The 13,711-nt window shown below is 44.4% G+C and overlaps 1 protein-coding gene across 4 annotated transcripts in view; it reads right to left on the reverse strand.

The window, feature by feature from the left end:
- Positions 1–1,312, reverse strand: part of TUSC3 (tumor suppressor candidate 3) — an 82,058-nt gene extending 80,746 nt beyond the window's left edge. The window contains exon 1 of one of the 4 annotated variants that reach the window (XM_033962415.1): positions 1,034–1,312. In XM_033962415.1, the coding sequence (XP_033818306.1) occupies positions 1,034–1,216 (183 nt within the window). In that variant the 5' untranslated portion in view covers positions 1,217–1,312. Of the gene's footprint in view, positions 1–923 lie in introns of all 4 variants that reach the window. The other 3 variants (XM_033960816.1, XM_033963161.1, XM_033961635.1) reach the window with 3 other exon arrangements.
- Positions 1,313–13,711: the final 12,399 nt, after the last annotated feature.

Consider the following 13,711-nt stretch of genomic DNA (forward strand, 5'->3'; position numbering starts at 1 on the left):
GTCCCTTAGTATTCCTTTACAACTCACAAACCATTCAATTTCTGAAAACAGATTCCCAAGTAAAATGTTATAGAAGGAAAATAAAACATGTTGATATTGACTGAAACGCTTTAGTGAAACTTAATAAAAGCCTGTACTTAGTCTACTAAGACCACACACTATTTTAGTAGCCTTCCTCTGGACCAACTCCATCATTTTTATATCTTTTTGAAAGTGCAGCCTCCAGAACTGTACACAATATTCTAAATGTGGTCTTACAGAGAGGCATCAATACCTCCTTTTTCCTACTGGGCATACCTCTCCCTAAGCAACCTAGCATCCTTCTAGCTTTCACCGTCACCTTTTCAATCGGTCTGGCCACTTTAAGATCATCAGATTTTGTTTCTGCAAATAGGCAATTAACAAATTAAGATAACACTCTTTTCAGCTACAGTGGCAAAATAACTCTGAAAATTTAGGAAGTGGTTTGGCTGGGCTAAGAACTTTTCAGATCTGCATTATTATACCCTCTGTGTACTACTACTAATAATTTCTATAGCGCTAATAGACATACACAGCACTGTACATCAAAAAATAGAAGACAGTGCCTGCCACTGTACTGTTCTTCTGTTATGAACTGTCTTAAATTGTTTATAAAATCTTCTTTACAAATCAATAACATTTCAAGGACAAAAAAGTATTCTAATGGAAATATTTTTCATAGTATGTGCAATGAAAAATGTCAGCTTCTATCTAAAGAGTTTCAAATTTTAATTCAGTTGCAAAATATTATTTTGATAAACAAATTAAATTCCATAGTTTGCCATTAGAAACACTATAAACAAATAAAAACAGCAAAGGCTAGGGGGGGGGGGGGTGTGAAATCTGCCCTATGATTTTGATTGTATAACACAGTCAAGGAGGCCTATAGTTAATTAGAATACCAGGAGCCCGAGCATTCTCCGGATACCTCCAAGCATCCCAGCTCTGGCAGGGAAACGCATCAAGACGGCTCTAATTTCCTGCCCGAAACTGCAAAGCTGCGCCGCTCTACCTCTTTCTTCTTCTGTCCTCCACTGGAGCGCAGACATAGGAGCAGGACCAGCAAACAGCATCCACCACCTATGCACATATTCGCAGACCTGGCCATGTCTGTCGTTGCGGTACCCGCGGCACCTGCGCCGCAGACATCCTGCTCTGTCACTGGCCACGATCCCGACCAATGGTAGCGAGCCATGAGACACGAGGCAGCCTGGGCAACGGAGTCCTCTCTCGCTCGTGGGGGGAGGGGGAGAGGGCGAGGGGAGGAAGGAAAATAGAGGAGCTGGGCGGAGCTCTGCTTTTGATGTTTGACAAAGGAAGGGAAAAGGGAGGAGCTGGCTCTTCCGGCGGCGCCGCTGCCCAAGCTTTTGGCAAGGAAAGTCCAAGACGGGGGAGGGTGTAACTTTTCTTGGGGAGGAGTCGCGGACTTCACTAAGAAGGCGAGCGTAGACGTCTCAGGGACGATCCGCTCTTTACCGTGTTCCTCTTACTTTCATCCTCTCGGAGTGGCTCCCGGGTTTGCGAGCGCCGGCTGAAGCTAGAAAAGACATGGAGGAAGAGGCAAGATAAGCTGAAGGGGTTACGTTAGAGTCGCGCGTTTATATCATTTTCCCGGTCACCATTGAAAGAATAGCTGGCACTGTTGATGCTGTACCTCCGTTGCCACCTCTCAAGGGAAAGAATACTCAGGCATGATAATTTTAGATGTGGTGCCACCATCAAAACGGTAAATGTTGAAGTTAAGCTTAAAAACAGGGTTAATTTATTGAATAAAAAAAGGGGGGCGTTGGGATAAAGGCTAATGGAGATGAAACATCTAGCTCAATGTCACAAAAGCTCCCAAATTCTAGCTTACTGCTCTACCCTTTAATAGTGGGGAAAGTATGGACTCAGTATTCCCCGAAATAAACAGAGAAATACAAAATATAAGTTAGACAGGTCAAATGCATGAGATGGTAACATTTCTGAGGGAAAAATCTCTCGGAAATGTCTCTCCCTTTTGAATAAGGCTGACCCTGATAAATTGTGGCAATATTCTCTGCACTTTACAAATGCCACTCAATGTTTCTATCAAAAACACAAATATCAGTTGACCATGGAAATAAGAATAAAATAAAGGAGTATAACAAGGATTTTGCTTATGGTTAATATTTTAATATATCCTTCCAGAGTTTTTGGCGGGAACTATAACATATGAAGAAGAGAATGATGTGGATATGGTTCTATCAATTAACTGACACAATGTCATAACATAAAATTTTGGTTCTCCAAATTAGCACTTAACAAAGTAAGATAACACTTTTTTTTTAGTTGCAGAGGCAAAATAACGGTCAGAATATAGGAAGCTGGTTGGTTGGGCTGAGAACTTTTCAGCGTCCCCTCATCGTAACATAGTAAATGACTGCAGATAAAGACCTGATTCTGCTTAACAGGTACATAAATGATAAATTCTTGATTAAATTGTTTATTTTATGTGATACTTCTGGGCCATAGACCATAGAAGTCTGCCTGGTACTATCCTTAGGTTCCAACTACTGGAGTTGCTGTCAAAGCTCACTCCAGCCTACAATATCTAAACCATCTCCAAATTACTGGAATTCCCGCAGAAGGCCTCCCCATCCCATCCTAAACCAAATAGCCATGTACAGGACACACACCATTCAAGTCTGCCCCAGTACCAGCCTTAGCTCTTCAACTTACCCTTCATTTTCTGATTAGAAATCCTCGGTGTTCATCACATGCTTTTTTTTGTAATTCCGACACCATTTTCCTCTCCACCATGTCCCTCAGAAGGGCATTCCAGGCATCAACCACCCGCTCCGTGAAAAAGAATAAATTCCTAACATTACTCTTAAGTCTGCCACCCCACAAACTCAATTTGTGCCCTCTAGTATTACCATTTTTTCCTTCTCTGGAAAAGTTTTGGTTCTATATTAATATGAGGATGTGCTGAAAAGTTCTTAGCCCGCCCAACCAACCAGCTTCCTAAATTTTCAGTGTTATTTTTCCACTGTAGTTAAAAAAGAGCGTTAGCTTGTTTTGTTAAGTGCCAATTTGCAGAAACAAAATCTACGTTTTTGACATTGTTTCAGTTCATTGGTTGAACCATATCCACGTCATTCTCTTCTTAGTTGGGCTGAGAACTTGAATTTATTTATTTATATAATTTGCTTTCTATCCCGTTCTCCCAAAGAGCTCAGAACGGGTTCCAGGTTAGCATACATAATATACAGTTAAGAGGTTACAATTTGCCATAGTTACAGTACAGCAATTTTTGATACAAGTTTTATCCTAACTCGACACATACTAGGGATCTACAGAATTTATAGGTTACAATTTACCACAGTCAGTGACATAGTAAGGGGGTGGGGACGGTCCGCCCCAGGCACCATCTTGGTGAGAGTGCAGGCACCGATCATCCTCTGCCCCCTCACTCCTTCCCCACCCCCCACTGCCATGTGTGCACACTATTTCCCTTCCTCCATACCTTTGTAACGTTCCTGACATGAGCAGCAACCCCCAACCTGCTGTTGCGCCAGCATCAGCTCTTCCTCTGACATCATCACTTCCTGGATCCATGCCTAGGAAGTGACTTCAGAGGAAGAGCTGATGCTGGCGTGAAAGCAGGTTGGGAGTTGTTGCTCTCGTCAGGAATATGATAGAGGTACGTGGAAAGGGAAGCGGTGCATGTGTGCGGCAGGAGGGGGCAGGGAAGTGGTGGGGGGCAGAGAAGAGGGCAAGGGAGGGGCGCCATCGCCCCGGGCATCTCTCACCCTCACTACGCCACTGGCCACTGTAACATCGCAAGGTTTTTCAATACAAGTTTTTCCTAACTTGACACATACTAGGGATCTAATACCAATTTACATAATATACAGTTTACAGGATAAATTTGATATAGTTGCAGTGCAAGATTTATAAATATATGTTTTTATTCTAGTGTGACACATACCGAGGATCTAGTACCAATATACATTAATATTTCTTTGTAAACTATTGGCCTTCAGCAGAGGAGTTAGTTGAAGAGGTATGTTTTTGTTTCTTTCTAAAGTTGAGGAGTCCTTTAAGGGATCTGATCTTTGGGGGCAATTGATTCCAGTGGCTTGGTATGAAGTAGGAGTAGGAACGTTGTTTGGCAGTTTGCAGTTGAAAGGCACGGCCAGGGGTGTTTTGAGGCATATTTCATCCTGGGAGCAGAGGGACCTGTTTGGTACTTATGGGGGAAGCTTAGTTGTCATGTAGCCCGGTGCTATGTCGTGCAAGGTTTTGAATGCTAGCATCAGGCCTTTGAAGACACAACATTTGGCTTTGGGCAGCCAGTGAGCCAATGATAGAGCCTTGGAGACAGGGCTGTGGACATGGAGGTTTTTTAGAAGTCTGATTGCCGCATTTTGTACATGCTGGAGACATTGTATGTTCTTCAACATGAGACTGTTGAATAGGGCGTTGCAGTAGTTCATGTGGGAGAGGACTAAGGTATAGAATAGTTGGGTGAAGTCAGACTCAGAAAAGTAGTTCCTTATTTTTCGGAGTTGTCATAGGTAGTAAAATGAGGAAGATACCACCTGAGAAATATGGTTGGAAAGTGATAGGTTGGCATCAAGGAGTATTCCTAGGGTGTGTGCTTGGTCCTTCACAGTTATGGTAGTTGAGTCCCAGTGTAGTGAGGGACAGGCACGGTTGCAGTGTTCTTTGCAGATCCAGAGAAGTTCCATTTTGGAGGCATTTAGTTGTAATTTGTTGATGAACATCCAGTTTGTTTGTTTGTTTATTTCTGAGAGGCATTTTTGGAGATTTGTGATCTGGGTGTCAAGGGTTTCTCCTAGCGATAGGTATAGCTGGATGTCATTTGCGAAAGAGTGAATCTGTATTTGGTATTTGTGGACTATGTCTAGGACTGGTCTAATGTAGAGATTGAATAATAGGGGGCATAATAGAAACACACACCCAACCTAAGGATAAGGGCACAAATATTCAACAACCACCCCAAAATGCACCCTAAGTGGAGCAATCGGGGATCTCTCGGGACACTGCAAGGCCACACAGACACCACTTAACATACCACGAACTGAAAAAAATAGTAAAAAAGAGACACACAACAAGTGTGGAGAAAAAGCCTTAGTTATGGCAAAAAAACTCCACTCTTGTGTCTTAAATGTATTCAGTACATTAGTGGTAAAAAAATGAGGCACAATAGCAGCCCCCCAAAAAACACCCTCCACAGGCACGCCAAAAGTATCATAAAGTCACTGTGTGGAAAACATTTTTGCAAAACTAAGAAACAGTCATAAGCATCGCAACTTGAAGTCCCAGCTGTATCCAATCGTGCTTGATCACAGGCACACACCGCTAAGAACATAAGAATTGTCGCCACTGGGTCAGACCAGTGGTCCATCATGCCCAGAAGTCCGCTCATGCGGCGGCCCTCTGGTCAAAGACCAGTGCCCTAACCGAGACTAGCCCTATCAGTGTACGTCCTAGTTCAGCAGGAACTTGTCTAACTTTGTCTTGAATCCCTGGAGGGTGTCTTCCCCTATGACAGACTCCAGAAGAGCGTTCCAGTTTTCTACCACTCTCTGTGTGAAGAAGAACTTCAAGGCCAGTCAGCCCACCTGATGGGGAAATCTCTGTTTCACTTCTGCTGCATCAGGGGTGTAATCTTCCAACATCAAAGGCAATCCAAAACGACCCTCCAGGCAAAAACACTCACATCATCCACAATCAATGTAATACTGGTGAGTGTTTTTGCCTGGAGGGTTGTGTTGGTATACTGTAGCATTTGCTTTTTGATTTTGATGCTGAATGGATCCTGTGAATGAAACACTATATGGACATTGTGATAGATCGGCAGTAAACACTGCTGTGGAGGTTTTTTTTTTTTTTTGAGCCCATGAAGCATTAACTGAGGCTTTTTCCTCCACATATTTAAATGCTGTGTTTAGCTAAGTGCAAAATACTGCGTTTCTCTCTCACCCTATATTGTACTGCATAGTGGTCAGTGGAGTGATCATTATTGTGTCAAACATAATTTTTGCTTTTTCTTTGATAATTGAATTATGCTCTATTGAATTATATAGTAATTGAAATCACTCATTATTATAGTGTTTCCCATTTCTCCAGTTTTCCTGATCTCTGAAAACATTTCCAGACTAGCACAAAACAATTTCTTTTTAGATTCGCAATTCATCAAGTTGTTAGGACTCGAGCACGAGTTGATAGCACCTAACAACAACCTTGTAGTATGTCCCTAAATGTGACTGCTCCCATGTGTGCCCATCTTTCAAAAACTCCTCTTTCCTGCCCCGCCTCAAATTTGGGTTCCCCTCTAATGGAAGCCTGCATTGATACTACTCCCTTCTGCTCCCATTTACCTCCTTAAATTTCCTCATAGCCATATCAAGTACGCCACAAAGGGGTTTGATAAATCTCATAATCTATCCCCCCAAATAGAAGAGGTCCACAACCAGGATTTCAACAGATGTGATCCAACATAAAACTGCTCCAACTGTATATCCAGTTTAGCTTCTGCAATAGTCCAGTCTAACAAAACCCACAATTGAGCTGCCTGAAAATACCAAAATAAATTGGGGATGGTTTATCTTTGTTTTTTTGCATGTGTGTCCATAGTGAGCTATCCTTCTAGAATATGGTTTCTGTAGCAAAAACAGTTAGGAGAGTCCAGACTGTACTTGGGGAAACAATATTCAGGCTATGTAACCTAACAGACCTTCCTTTTCTTACAAGGAATATAAACAATCCAGGATGGTTGCCTAGAGAACATTGTCAGGCTGTGCAATGATGTGAAACGGATATTTCTAATCTAGCAGTGAACACTTTGGTAGTATAAGAAACATTACAGGAAAAAGGGTATTTACTGGAACCTGCAGCTCTATTTGTCTGTGAAGATTTACAGATTTCTGGCTTTATGTTGGAAGAGGGTTCTAAGGGAGTTAACATTTCATTAGCAGTTCTTAGCCCTGTCTGTGTAAAGACTTGCAAGTAGCTATTATCACTTGACAAATCTTTTACTTACTGCTCTCCTGGCAGACAATTCAAGATTTTATTTTGGGGGGAAAACTTGAAGAGCCATGTGTTTTTCAAGCAGTTTCCAGAAGTTTCACAGAACTGCTAGTTCAGGGCTTCCCAAACTGTGGGTCACAAGCACAAATGGAGTCGTAAAACCCATATTTGAAGTCACAACCTAGATGGGATGTACAATGAAATATCATGGGCTCGCACCTTCAAGAGTTGCGTGCTTTCTGTGGGTTTTCCAAAGTCCATCTTAATAATGGCTTACAGACTTTTAGGAAATTATCCAAACCTTTTTTAAACCATGCTAAGCTAAATGCTTTCACCATATTCTCTGGCAACGAAATCCAGAGTTTAATTAAATGTTTAGTGAAGAAATATTTTCTCTTGTTTGTTTAAAATTTGCTACTCAGTAGCTTCATTGTATGCCCCTTGGTCTGAGTATTTTTGGAAAGCGTAAACAAACAATTCACATCTAACCATTCTACTCCACTCTATATTTTATAGACCTCTATCATATTTCCCCGAGCTGTCTCCTCCAAGCTGAAGAGTCCTAGCAGCTTTAGCCTTCTCTTATAGGGAAATCATCCCATCCCCTTAATCCTTTTTATCGCCTCTCTCTATGCCTTTTCTAATTTCGCTATATCTTTTTTGATATGCAGTGACCGGAATTGCATAAAGTATTTGAGGTGCAGTCACATCATAGAGTGAAACAAAAACATTATAGCTTTTGTTTTCCATTCTTTTCCCAAGAATTCCTAACATTCTGTTTGCTTTCATATTTACCACTGCACACTGAGCAGAGCATTTTAACCTATCATCAGTGATGACTCTTACCCCCTCTTCTACTGAACCGCGCTAGTGGTTTTAGCATGGGGAGCCGTGCTGAATGGCCCGCGCTGCTCCGGACACTCATAGAGTTCTTATGAATGTCGGGAGCAGTGCGGGCCATTCAGCACGGCTCCCGGCGCTAAAATCGCTAGCGCAGTTTAGTAGAAGAGGCCCTTAGATTCTTTTTTCTGGGTGGTGACTCCTATTTTGGCACACAATACAAAGGAAAAAATCACAATCCCACGTGCAGGATATGATAACGAAAAAGGAGTAGAGGAAGGAACAAAAAGTCAAACCGCTGTAAGGACAATTAATTTATTAAAACATCATATATCCACATCATACATATATCATGTACATAAAATAGGACATTCAAATAATTATTGAGGCTATTATTTCTAAGTGAAGCAATAAAAACAATTCATTTCAAAGTATCTCCACTTTGCATATAAATTCAACTAGACATTCAACGTTTATAGAAATAATATTCAGTTGTCCCTCGAATATCTTCTTTTACTTAATTCAAGAAACTATTTCAATACAGAGTTTAGAGAAATTCATTTATAGGGAGAAAAAGACCTCAGTGGCTACAACCTAACTAACATATTTCATTCTAGTTCAGAGCATATGTAGCTAGCCTCCTCATCGGTCATTATCTCAACCTCCTACCAAATCTATTAATTTTAATTTTTTTCAGGCATAAAAATACTTTGAGGCTCATAAACAAATAAAAAAAGTCTAAAAGTGGCCTAAATGGGTACTTGGACGATCAAAAAGCCTGATCGCCCAAGTACTCATAACCAAAGCTGGTTTTAGACGTATCTAAAACCAGCTTAGGCCTTTCCCCTGCCTCTAAACGCATAGAGCGAAAAAATACATTTTTAGAGGAGGGGAAAGGGCGGGAGGTGGGCCGACTGACACTTAGTTGTACAGCAGGTATAACCAAACCTTTTGACAGGTTGCCTAGTCGGCACTTATACGTTTTGACTTAGACCAAGTCAAAACAGGTATAAGTGCTGAAAAAGGGCCCGCTGAGCTGATGGCGGCTGGCGCGATCAGCTCAGCGGCCCAGCAACCTACCCACCCCCCACTGTAACCATTGCGGCAGGAGAGATGGCTCATCTCCCCTGCCGTGATGGCGATCACCCCTCTACCCAAACTGCCATGACCCGTGGCAGGAGAGATGCCCAATCTCTCCTGCCGCAGTTTGTGGTAGTTTGAGTAGAGGGGAGATCGCTATTGCGGCAGGGGAGATAGCCAATCTCTCCTGCCACAATAACAATCCCGAAGTGCCGTCAACCGCAGCACTTCGGATCACTATTGCAGCAGGAGAGATAGTTAATCTCTCCTGCCATGATGCATCACCCCCTCCCCCCCCCCCTTAATAAGAACGGGCAGGAGGGAGCCCAAGCCCTCCTGCCCCGGCGACCCCCACCCTGCAGATCATGATCGGGCCAGGAAGGAGCCCAAGCCCTCCTGGCCAAGGCGACCTCCACCCTGCCGACTACGATCTGGGCAGAACATAAAAATTGCCACCGCTGGGTCAGACCAGTGGTCCATCGTGCCCAGCAGTCCGCTCATGCAGCGACTCTCTGATCAAAGATCAGTGCCCTAACTGAGACTAGCCCTACCTGAGCATGTTCAGGTTCAGCAGGAACTTGTCTAACTTTGTCTTGAATCCCTGGAGGGTGTTTTCCCCTATGACAGACTCCAGAAGAGCGTTCCAGTTTTCTACCACTCTCTGGGTGAAGAAGAACTTCCTTACGTTCGTACGGAATCTATCCCCTTTCAATTTTAGAGAGTGCCCTCTCGTTCTCCCTAAATTGGAGAGGGTAAACAACCTATCCTTATCTACTAAGTCTATTCCCATCAGTACCTTGAATGTTTCGATCATGTCTTCTCTCAATCTCCTCTGTTCGAGGGAGAAAAGGCCCAGTTTCTCTAATCTTTAACTGTACGGCAACTCCTCCAGTCCCTTAACAATCTTAGTCACTGTACTCTGGACCCTTTCAAGTAGTACCGTGTCCTTCTTCATGTACGGCGACCCGTACTGGACGCAGTACTCCAGGTGAGGGCACACCATGGCCCGGTACAGCGGCATGATAACCTTCTCTGATCTGTTCGTGATCCCCTTCTTTATCATTCCTAGCATTCTGTTCGCCCTTTTTGCCACCGCCGCACATTGCGTGGACGGCTTCATCGACTTGTTGATCATAACTCCCAAGTCTCTTTCTTGGGAGGTCTCTCCAAGTACCGCCCCGAACATCCTGTATTCATGCATGAGATTTTTGTTACCTACATGCATCACTTTACACTTATCCATATTAAACCTCATCTGCCATGTTGATGCCCATTCCTCAAGCCTGATTATGTCACATTGCAGATCTTCACAATCCCCCTGTGTCTTCACTACTCTGAATAACTTTGTATTGTCCGCAAATTTAATCACCTCACTTGTCGTATCAATGTCCAGATCATTTATAAAGATGTTGAAGAGCACTGGTGATGCTCTTCCAATCCGAGTATTGTCCATTTACCCCCACTCTTTGTTTCCTATGTTCCAGTCAGTTTATAATCCACATGAGTATTTCACCATTGATTCCGTGGCTCGCAGTTTTACTAAGTAGTCATTCATGTGGAACCTTGTCAAATGCCTTCTGAAAATCCAGATATACAATGTTGACCGGGTCGCCCTGTCTGTTTATTCCCTCAAAGAAGTGCAGCAAATTCATCAAACATGATCTGCCTTTGCTAAAATTATGCTGACTGATCCTCATCAGCTCGTGTCCATCAATGATGCGGTTCTTTATCAGCGACTCTACCATCTTTCCCGGTACCAAAGTCAGACTCACTGGTCTATAGTTTCCCGGATCTCCCCTCGAACCTTTCTTGAAGATCGACGTAACATTTGCCATCTTTCAGTCTTCTGGAATCTTTCCCGATTTGATCGACAGATTGGCTGTTAGTTGAAGCAGTTCAACTATGGTCCCCTTCAGTTCCTTGATGACCGTCGGATGGATGCCATCTGGTCCCGGGGATTTATCTCTCTTAAGCCTATCAATCTGCCTACACACCTCCTCTAGACTGACCGTCAATCCTGTCAGCTTTCCATCTTTGTTTCCAGCATATAGCCTGATGGTTTCCGGTATGCTGTGTAGATCTTCTTCAGTAAATATAGACGCAAAAAAATGTGTTCAATTTGTCGGCGATTGCTTTGTCCTCCTTTAGCGCTCCCTTTATTCCATGGTCACCCAGTGGTCCCACTGCTTCCTTTGTGGGTCGTTTCCCCATAATATATCGAAAGAATGGCTTAAAGTTCTTTGCCTCCTTGGCTATTTTTTCCTCGTAGTCTCTTTTGGACCCTTTTACCGCCTTATGGCACCTGATTTGTTGTTTGTGCTTGTTCCAGTTTTCGTCCGTTTTTGACCTTTTCAATTCCTTAAACAAACTTTTCTTGTCTCTAATCGCTTCCTTCACCTCTACAGTGAGCCATGCCGGTTCTTTGTTCTTTTTCCTCTTTGATCCCTTGTTGATACACGGTATATATAGATTTTGTGCCTTTGTGACCATGTCCTTAAAAAGGGACCATGCTTGCTCTAGCGTTTTTACAGTACTTATCCTCTTCTTAATCTTCTTCCTACCATGAGTCTCATCCCTTCATATTCGGCCCAGGCGACCCCCACCCCGCTGACTACGTTCAGGCCAGGAGGGAGTCCAAGCCCTCCTGGCCTGGCAACCCACCCACTCCTCCGACTACGATACGGGCAGGAGGGATCCCAGGCCCTCCTGCCCTTGGCGCACCCCCCTCCCATGATCACACCCCCGAACCCTCGATCGGCCCCTCACCCACCGACCCCCCCTGCTGATCCCTCAACCCTCCCATCCCTAACCCCCCTCCCCGTACCTGTAAAAAAGTTGGAGAGAAGTATGTAGAATATTTCATAGAAATTCCTAACTTTACAGATAGGAGCACCATCTATGTAAATGATAGCTAAATGAATTAAAGGAATATGTAAAAAGGAATAGAAGGGAGGAGCCATTAAACAATAGAATTCAGTTAATAAAATAAAAAGAACAGGGGTAAAAACAATGGAATAAAATTTAAAATAATTCATAAACTGGAAGAAAAATATTGAAAAACAAAAACAAATAACTCTGGCAGAAATCCAATTTCCTGAAGCAGCTCTGTTGCCTCAGCATATCTATATAATAAAACCGTAGGCGACGCATGCGCAGTCTTATCGGCGTGCTTCCGTGATCCGTATGTCCGTGGCCGCCAAGACTGCAGCATGCCCCGCGCTTACTACGGCCCCACGCGAAGCTGACAAATTCCAACTACCCCCTCCTCTCCCGCAACAACCACTACCGCTCATACACTCCTGCAGGAAAAAAAAACTCACTGCTTGCTCACACATTCAAAACAAAATTGACTACGGCGCTGCAGAAGTCAGCTCTTTGCAACGGCCCCACACTCGCGGTCTCGCTGGGGTTTTTCGCGGTGGCGGCTCCTCTTGCGTCCGGCCCTGTGTACTTACTAGACTCCCCCCTTCCCGCAAAAAACGTTACCGCTCCTGTTCAAAGCGGCCTGCTGAGGTTCGCGGCCGGCTGTAACGAACCTCGCAGGCCGCTCTCCACATGGTAGCACGTTCCCTCTGACGTAATCGCGTCTGAGGGAACATGCTACCAAGTTGGAGAGCGGCCTGCGAGGTTCGTTACAGCCGGCCGCGAACCTCAGCAGGCCGCTTTGAACAGGAGGAACTGCCACCACGGGGATCGTGAGAAGAGCCGCCGAAAAAAAACCTTCAGCCACAGCAGGCCAGCACGCTGGAAAGGAAGTGGGAGGGGCCGAACGGAGCAGGGCAGCTCACGGTAAGAGAAGGGAATGGGGTGTGGGGGAAAATGCTTCTACTGCTTCAGCAGGGACCTGGAGGGGAAGGGAAATACCGCTGCTGCTTCTGCAAAGGAAAGTGGGGGAGGGGGGAAGAGAAGGGAATGGGGTGGTGGTGGGGGGAAATGCTGCTACTACTACACAGGGATTTGGAGGGGAAGGGAAATATCACTGCTGCTTCTGCAAAGGAAAGTGGGGGGGGGAGGGGAGAGACAGAAAAAAATACAGACAGATAAAGGAGGCTAGGGAAAAATTGCAGGAGGGAGAGAGACAGAAAGAAAGGAAGAAAGAGACAGGAGCAGGGAGAGAGACATAAATAAAGACAGACAGCCAGTCATATATTCTAGGACCCCGTTAATGTAACGGGCTTAAACACTAGTTTTAAATAATCCCAATGGCAAAAGTTTAGACGGGACAGATATCAGCTCAGTCTTTCCAGCTGCTGCAGCCCTGACTCATCGCTTGCAGGCAGAAGATGCACAGAGATAGAACAATCCAGAGCCGGGCCACACTGCTCTCGGTGGGTGACGGATGCTCATGGGCAGCTCCTGAAGAATACAACACTCTTCCTCCATCAGACAACTGGGAGGAGGATTCCACAGCACAGTCCCACTCCACGGATTCGGAGACACCACCAGCTCCTCCCCAATGAAAGAGCAGACGCCGCCCCATCCTAGGCAACAACCAGCAGCGATCAACCATACCTCCACTGGTCCCGCCTCCAGCAACGATCTCCCCGCAGCAATCTCCAGTCACCACACGCAGGTAGGAAGGGCCACTGTTGGAAACAGAACACTGGTCTTGATGGACCTATGGTTTGTCCCAGTATGGCAACTCATAGGTTCTTATGTTCTTATTCCCCTTAGTTTGTTACTCCTCTGAAAACTTCTAGTGGGAATATGTGATTTTCTGACAGGTGAAGGAAACAGCGAGTTTACATAA

The sequence above is a fragment of the Geotrypetes seraphini genome, chromosome 1, assembly GCF_902459505.1.
Source record: "Geotrypetes seraphini chromosome 1, aGeoSer1.1, whole genome shotgun sequence".
Lineage (NCBI taxonomy): Eukaryota > Metazoa > Chordata > Amphibia > Gymnophiona > Dermophiidae > Geotrypetes > Geotrypetes seraphini.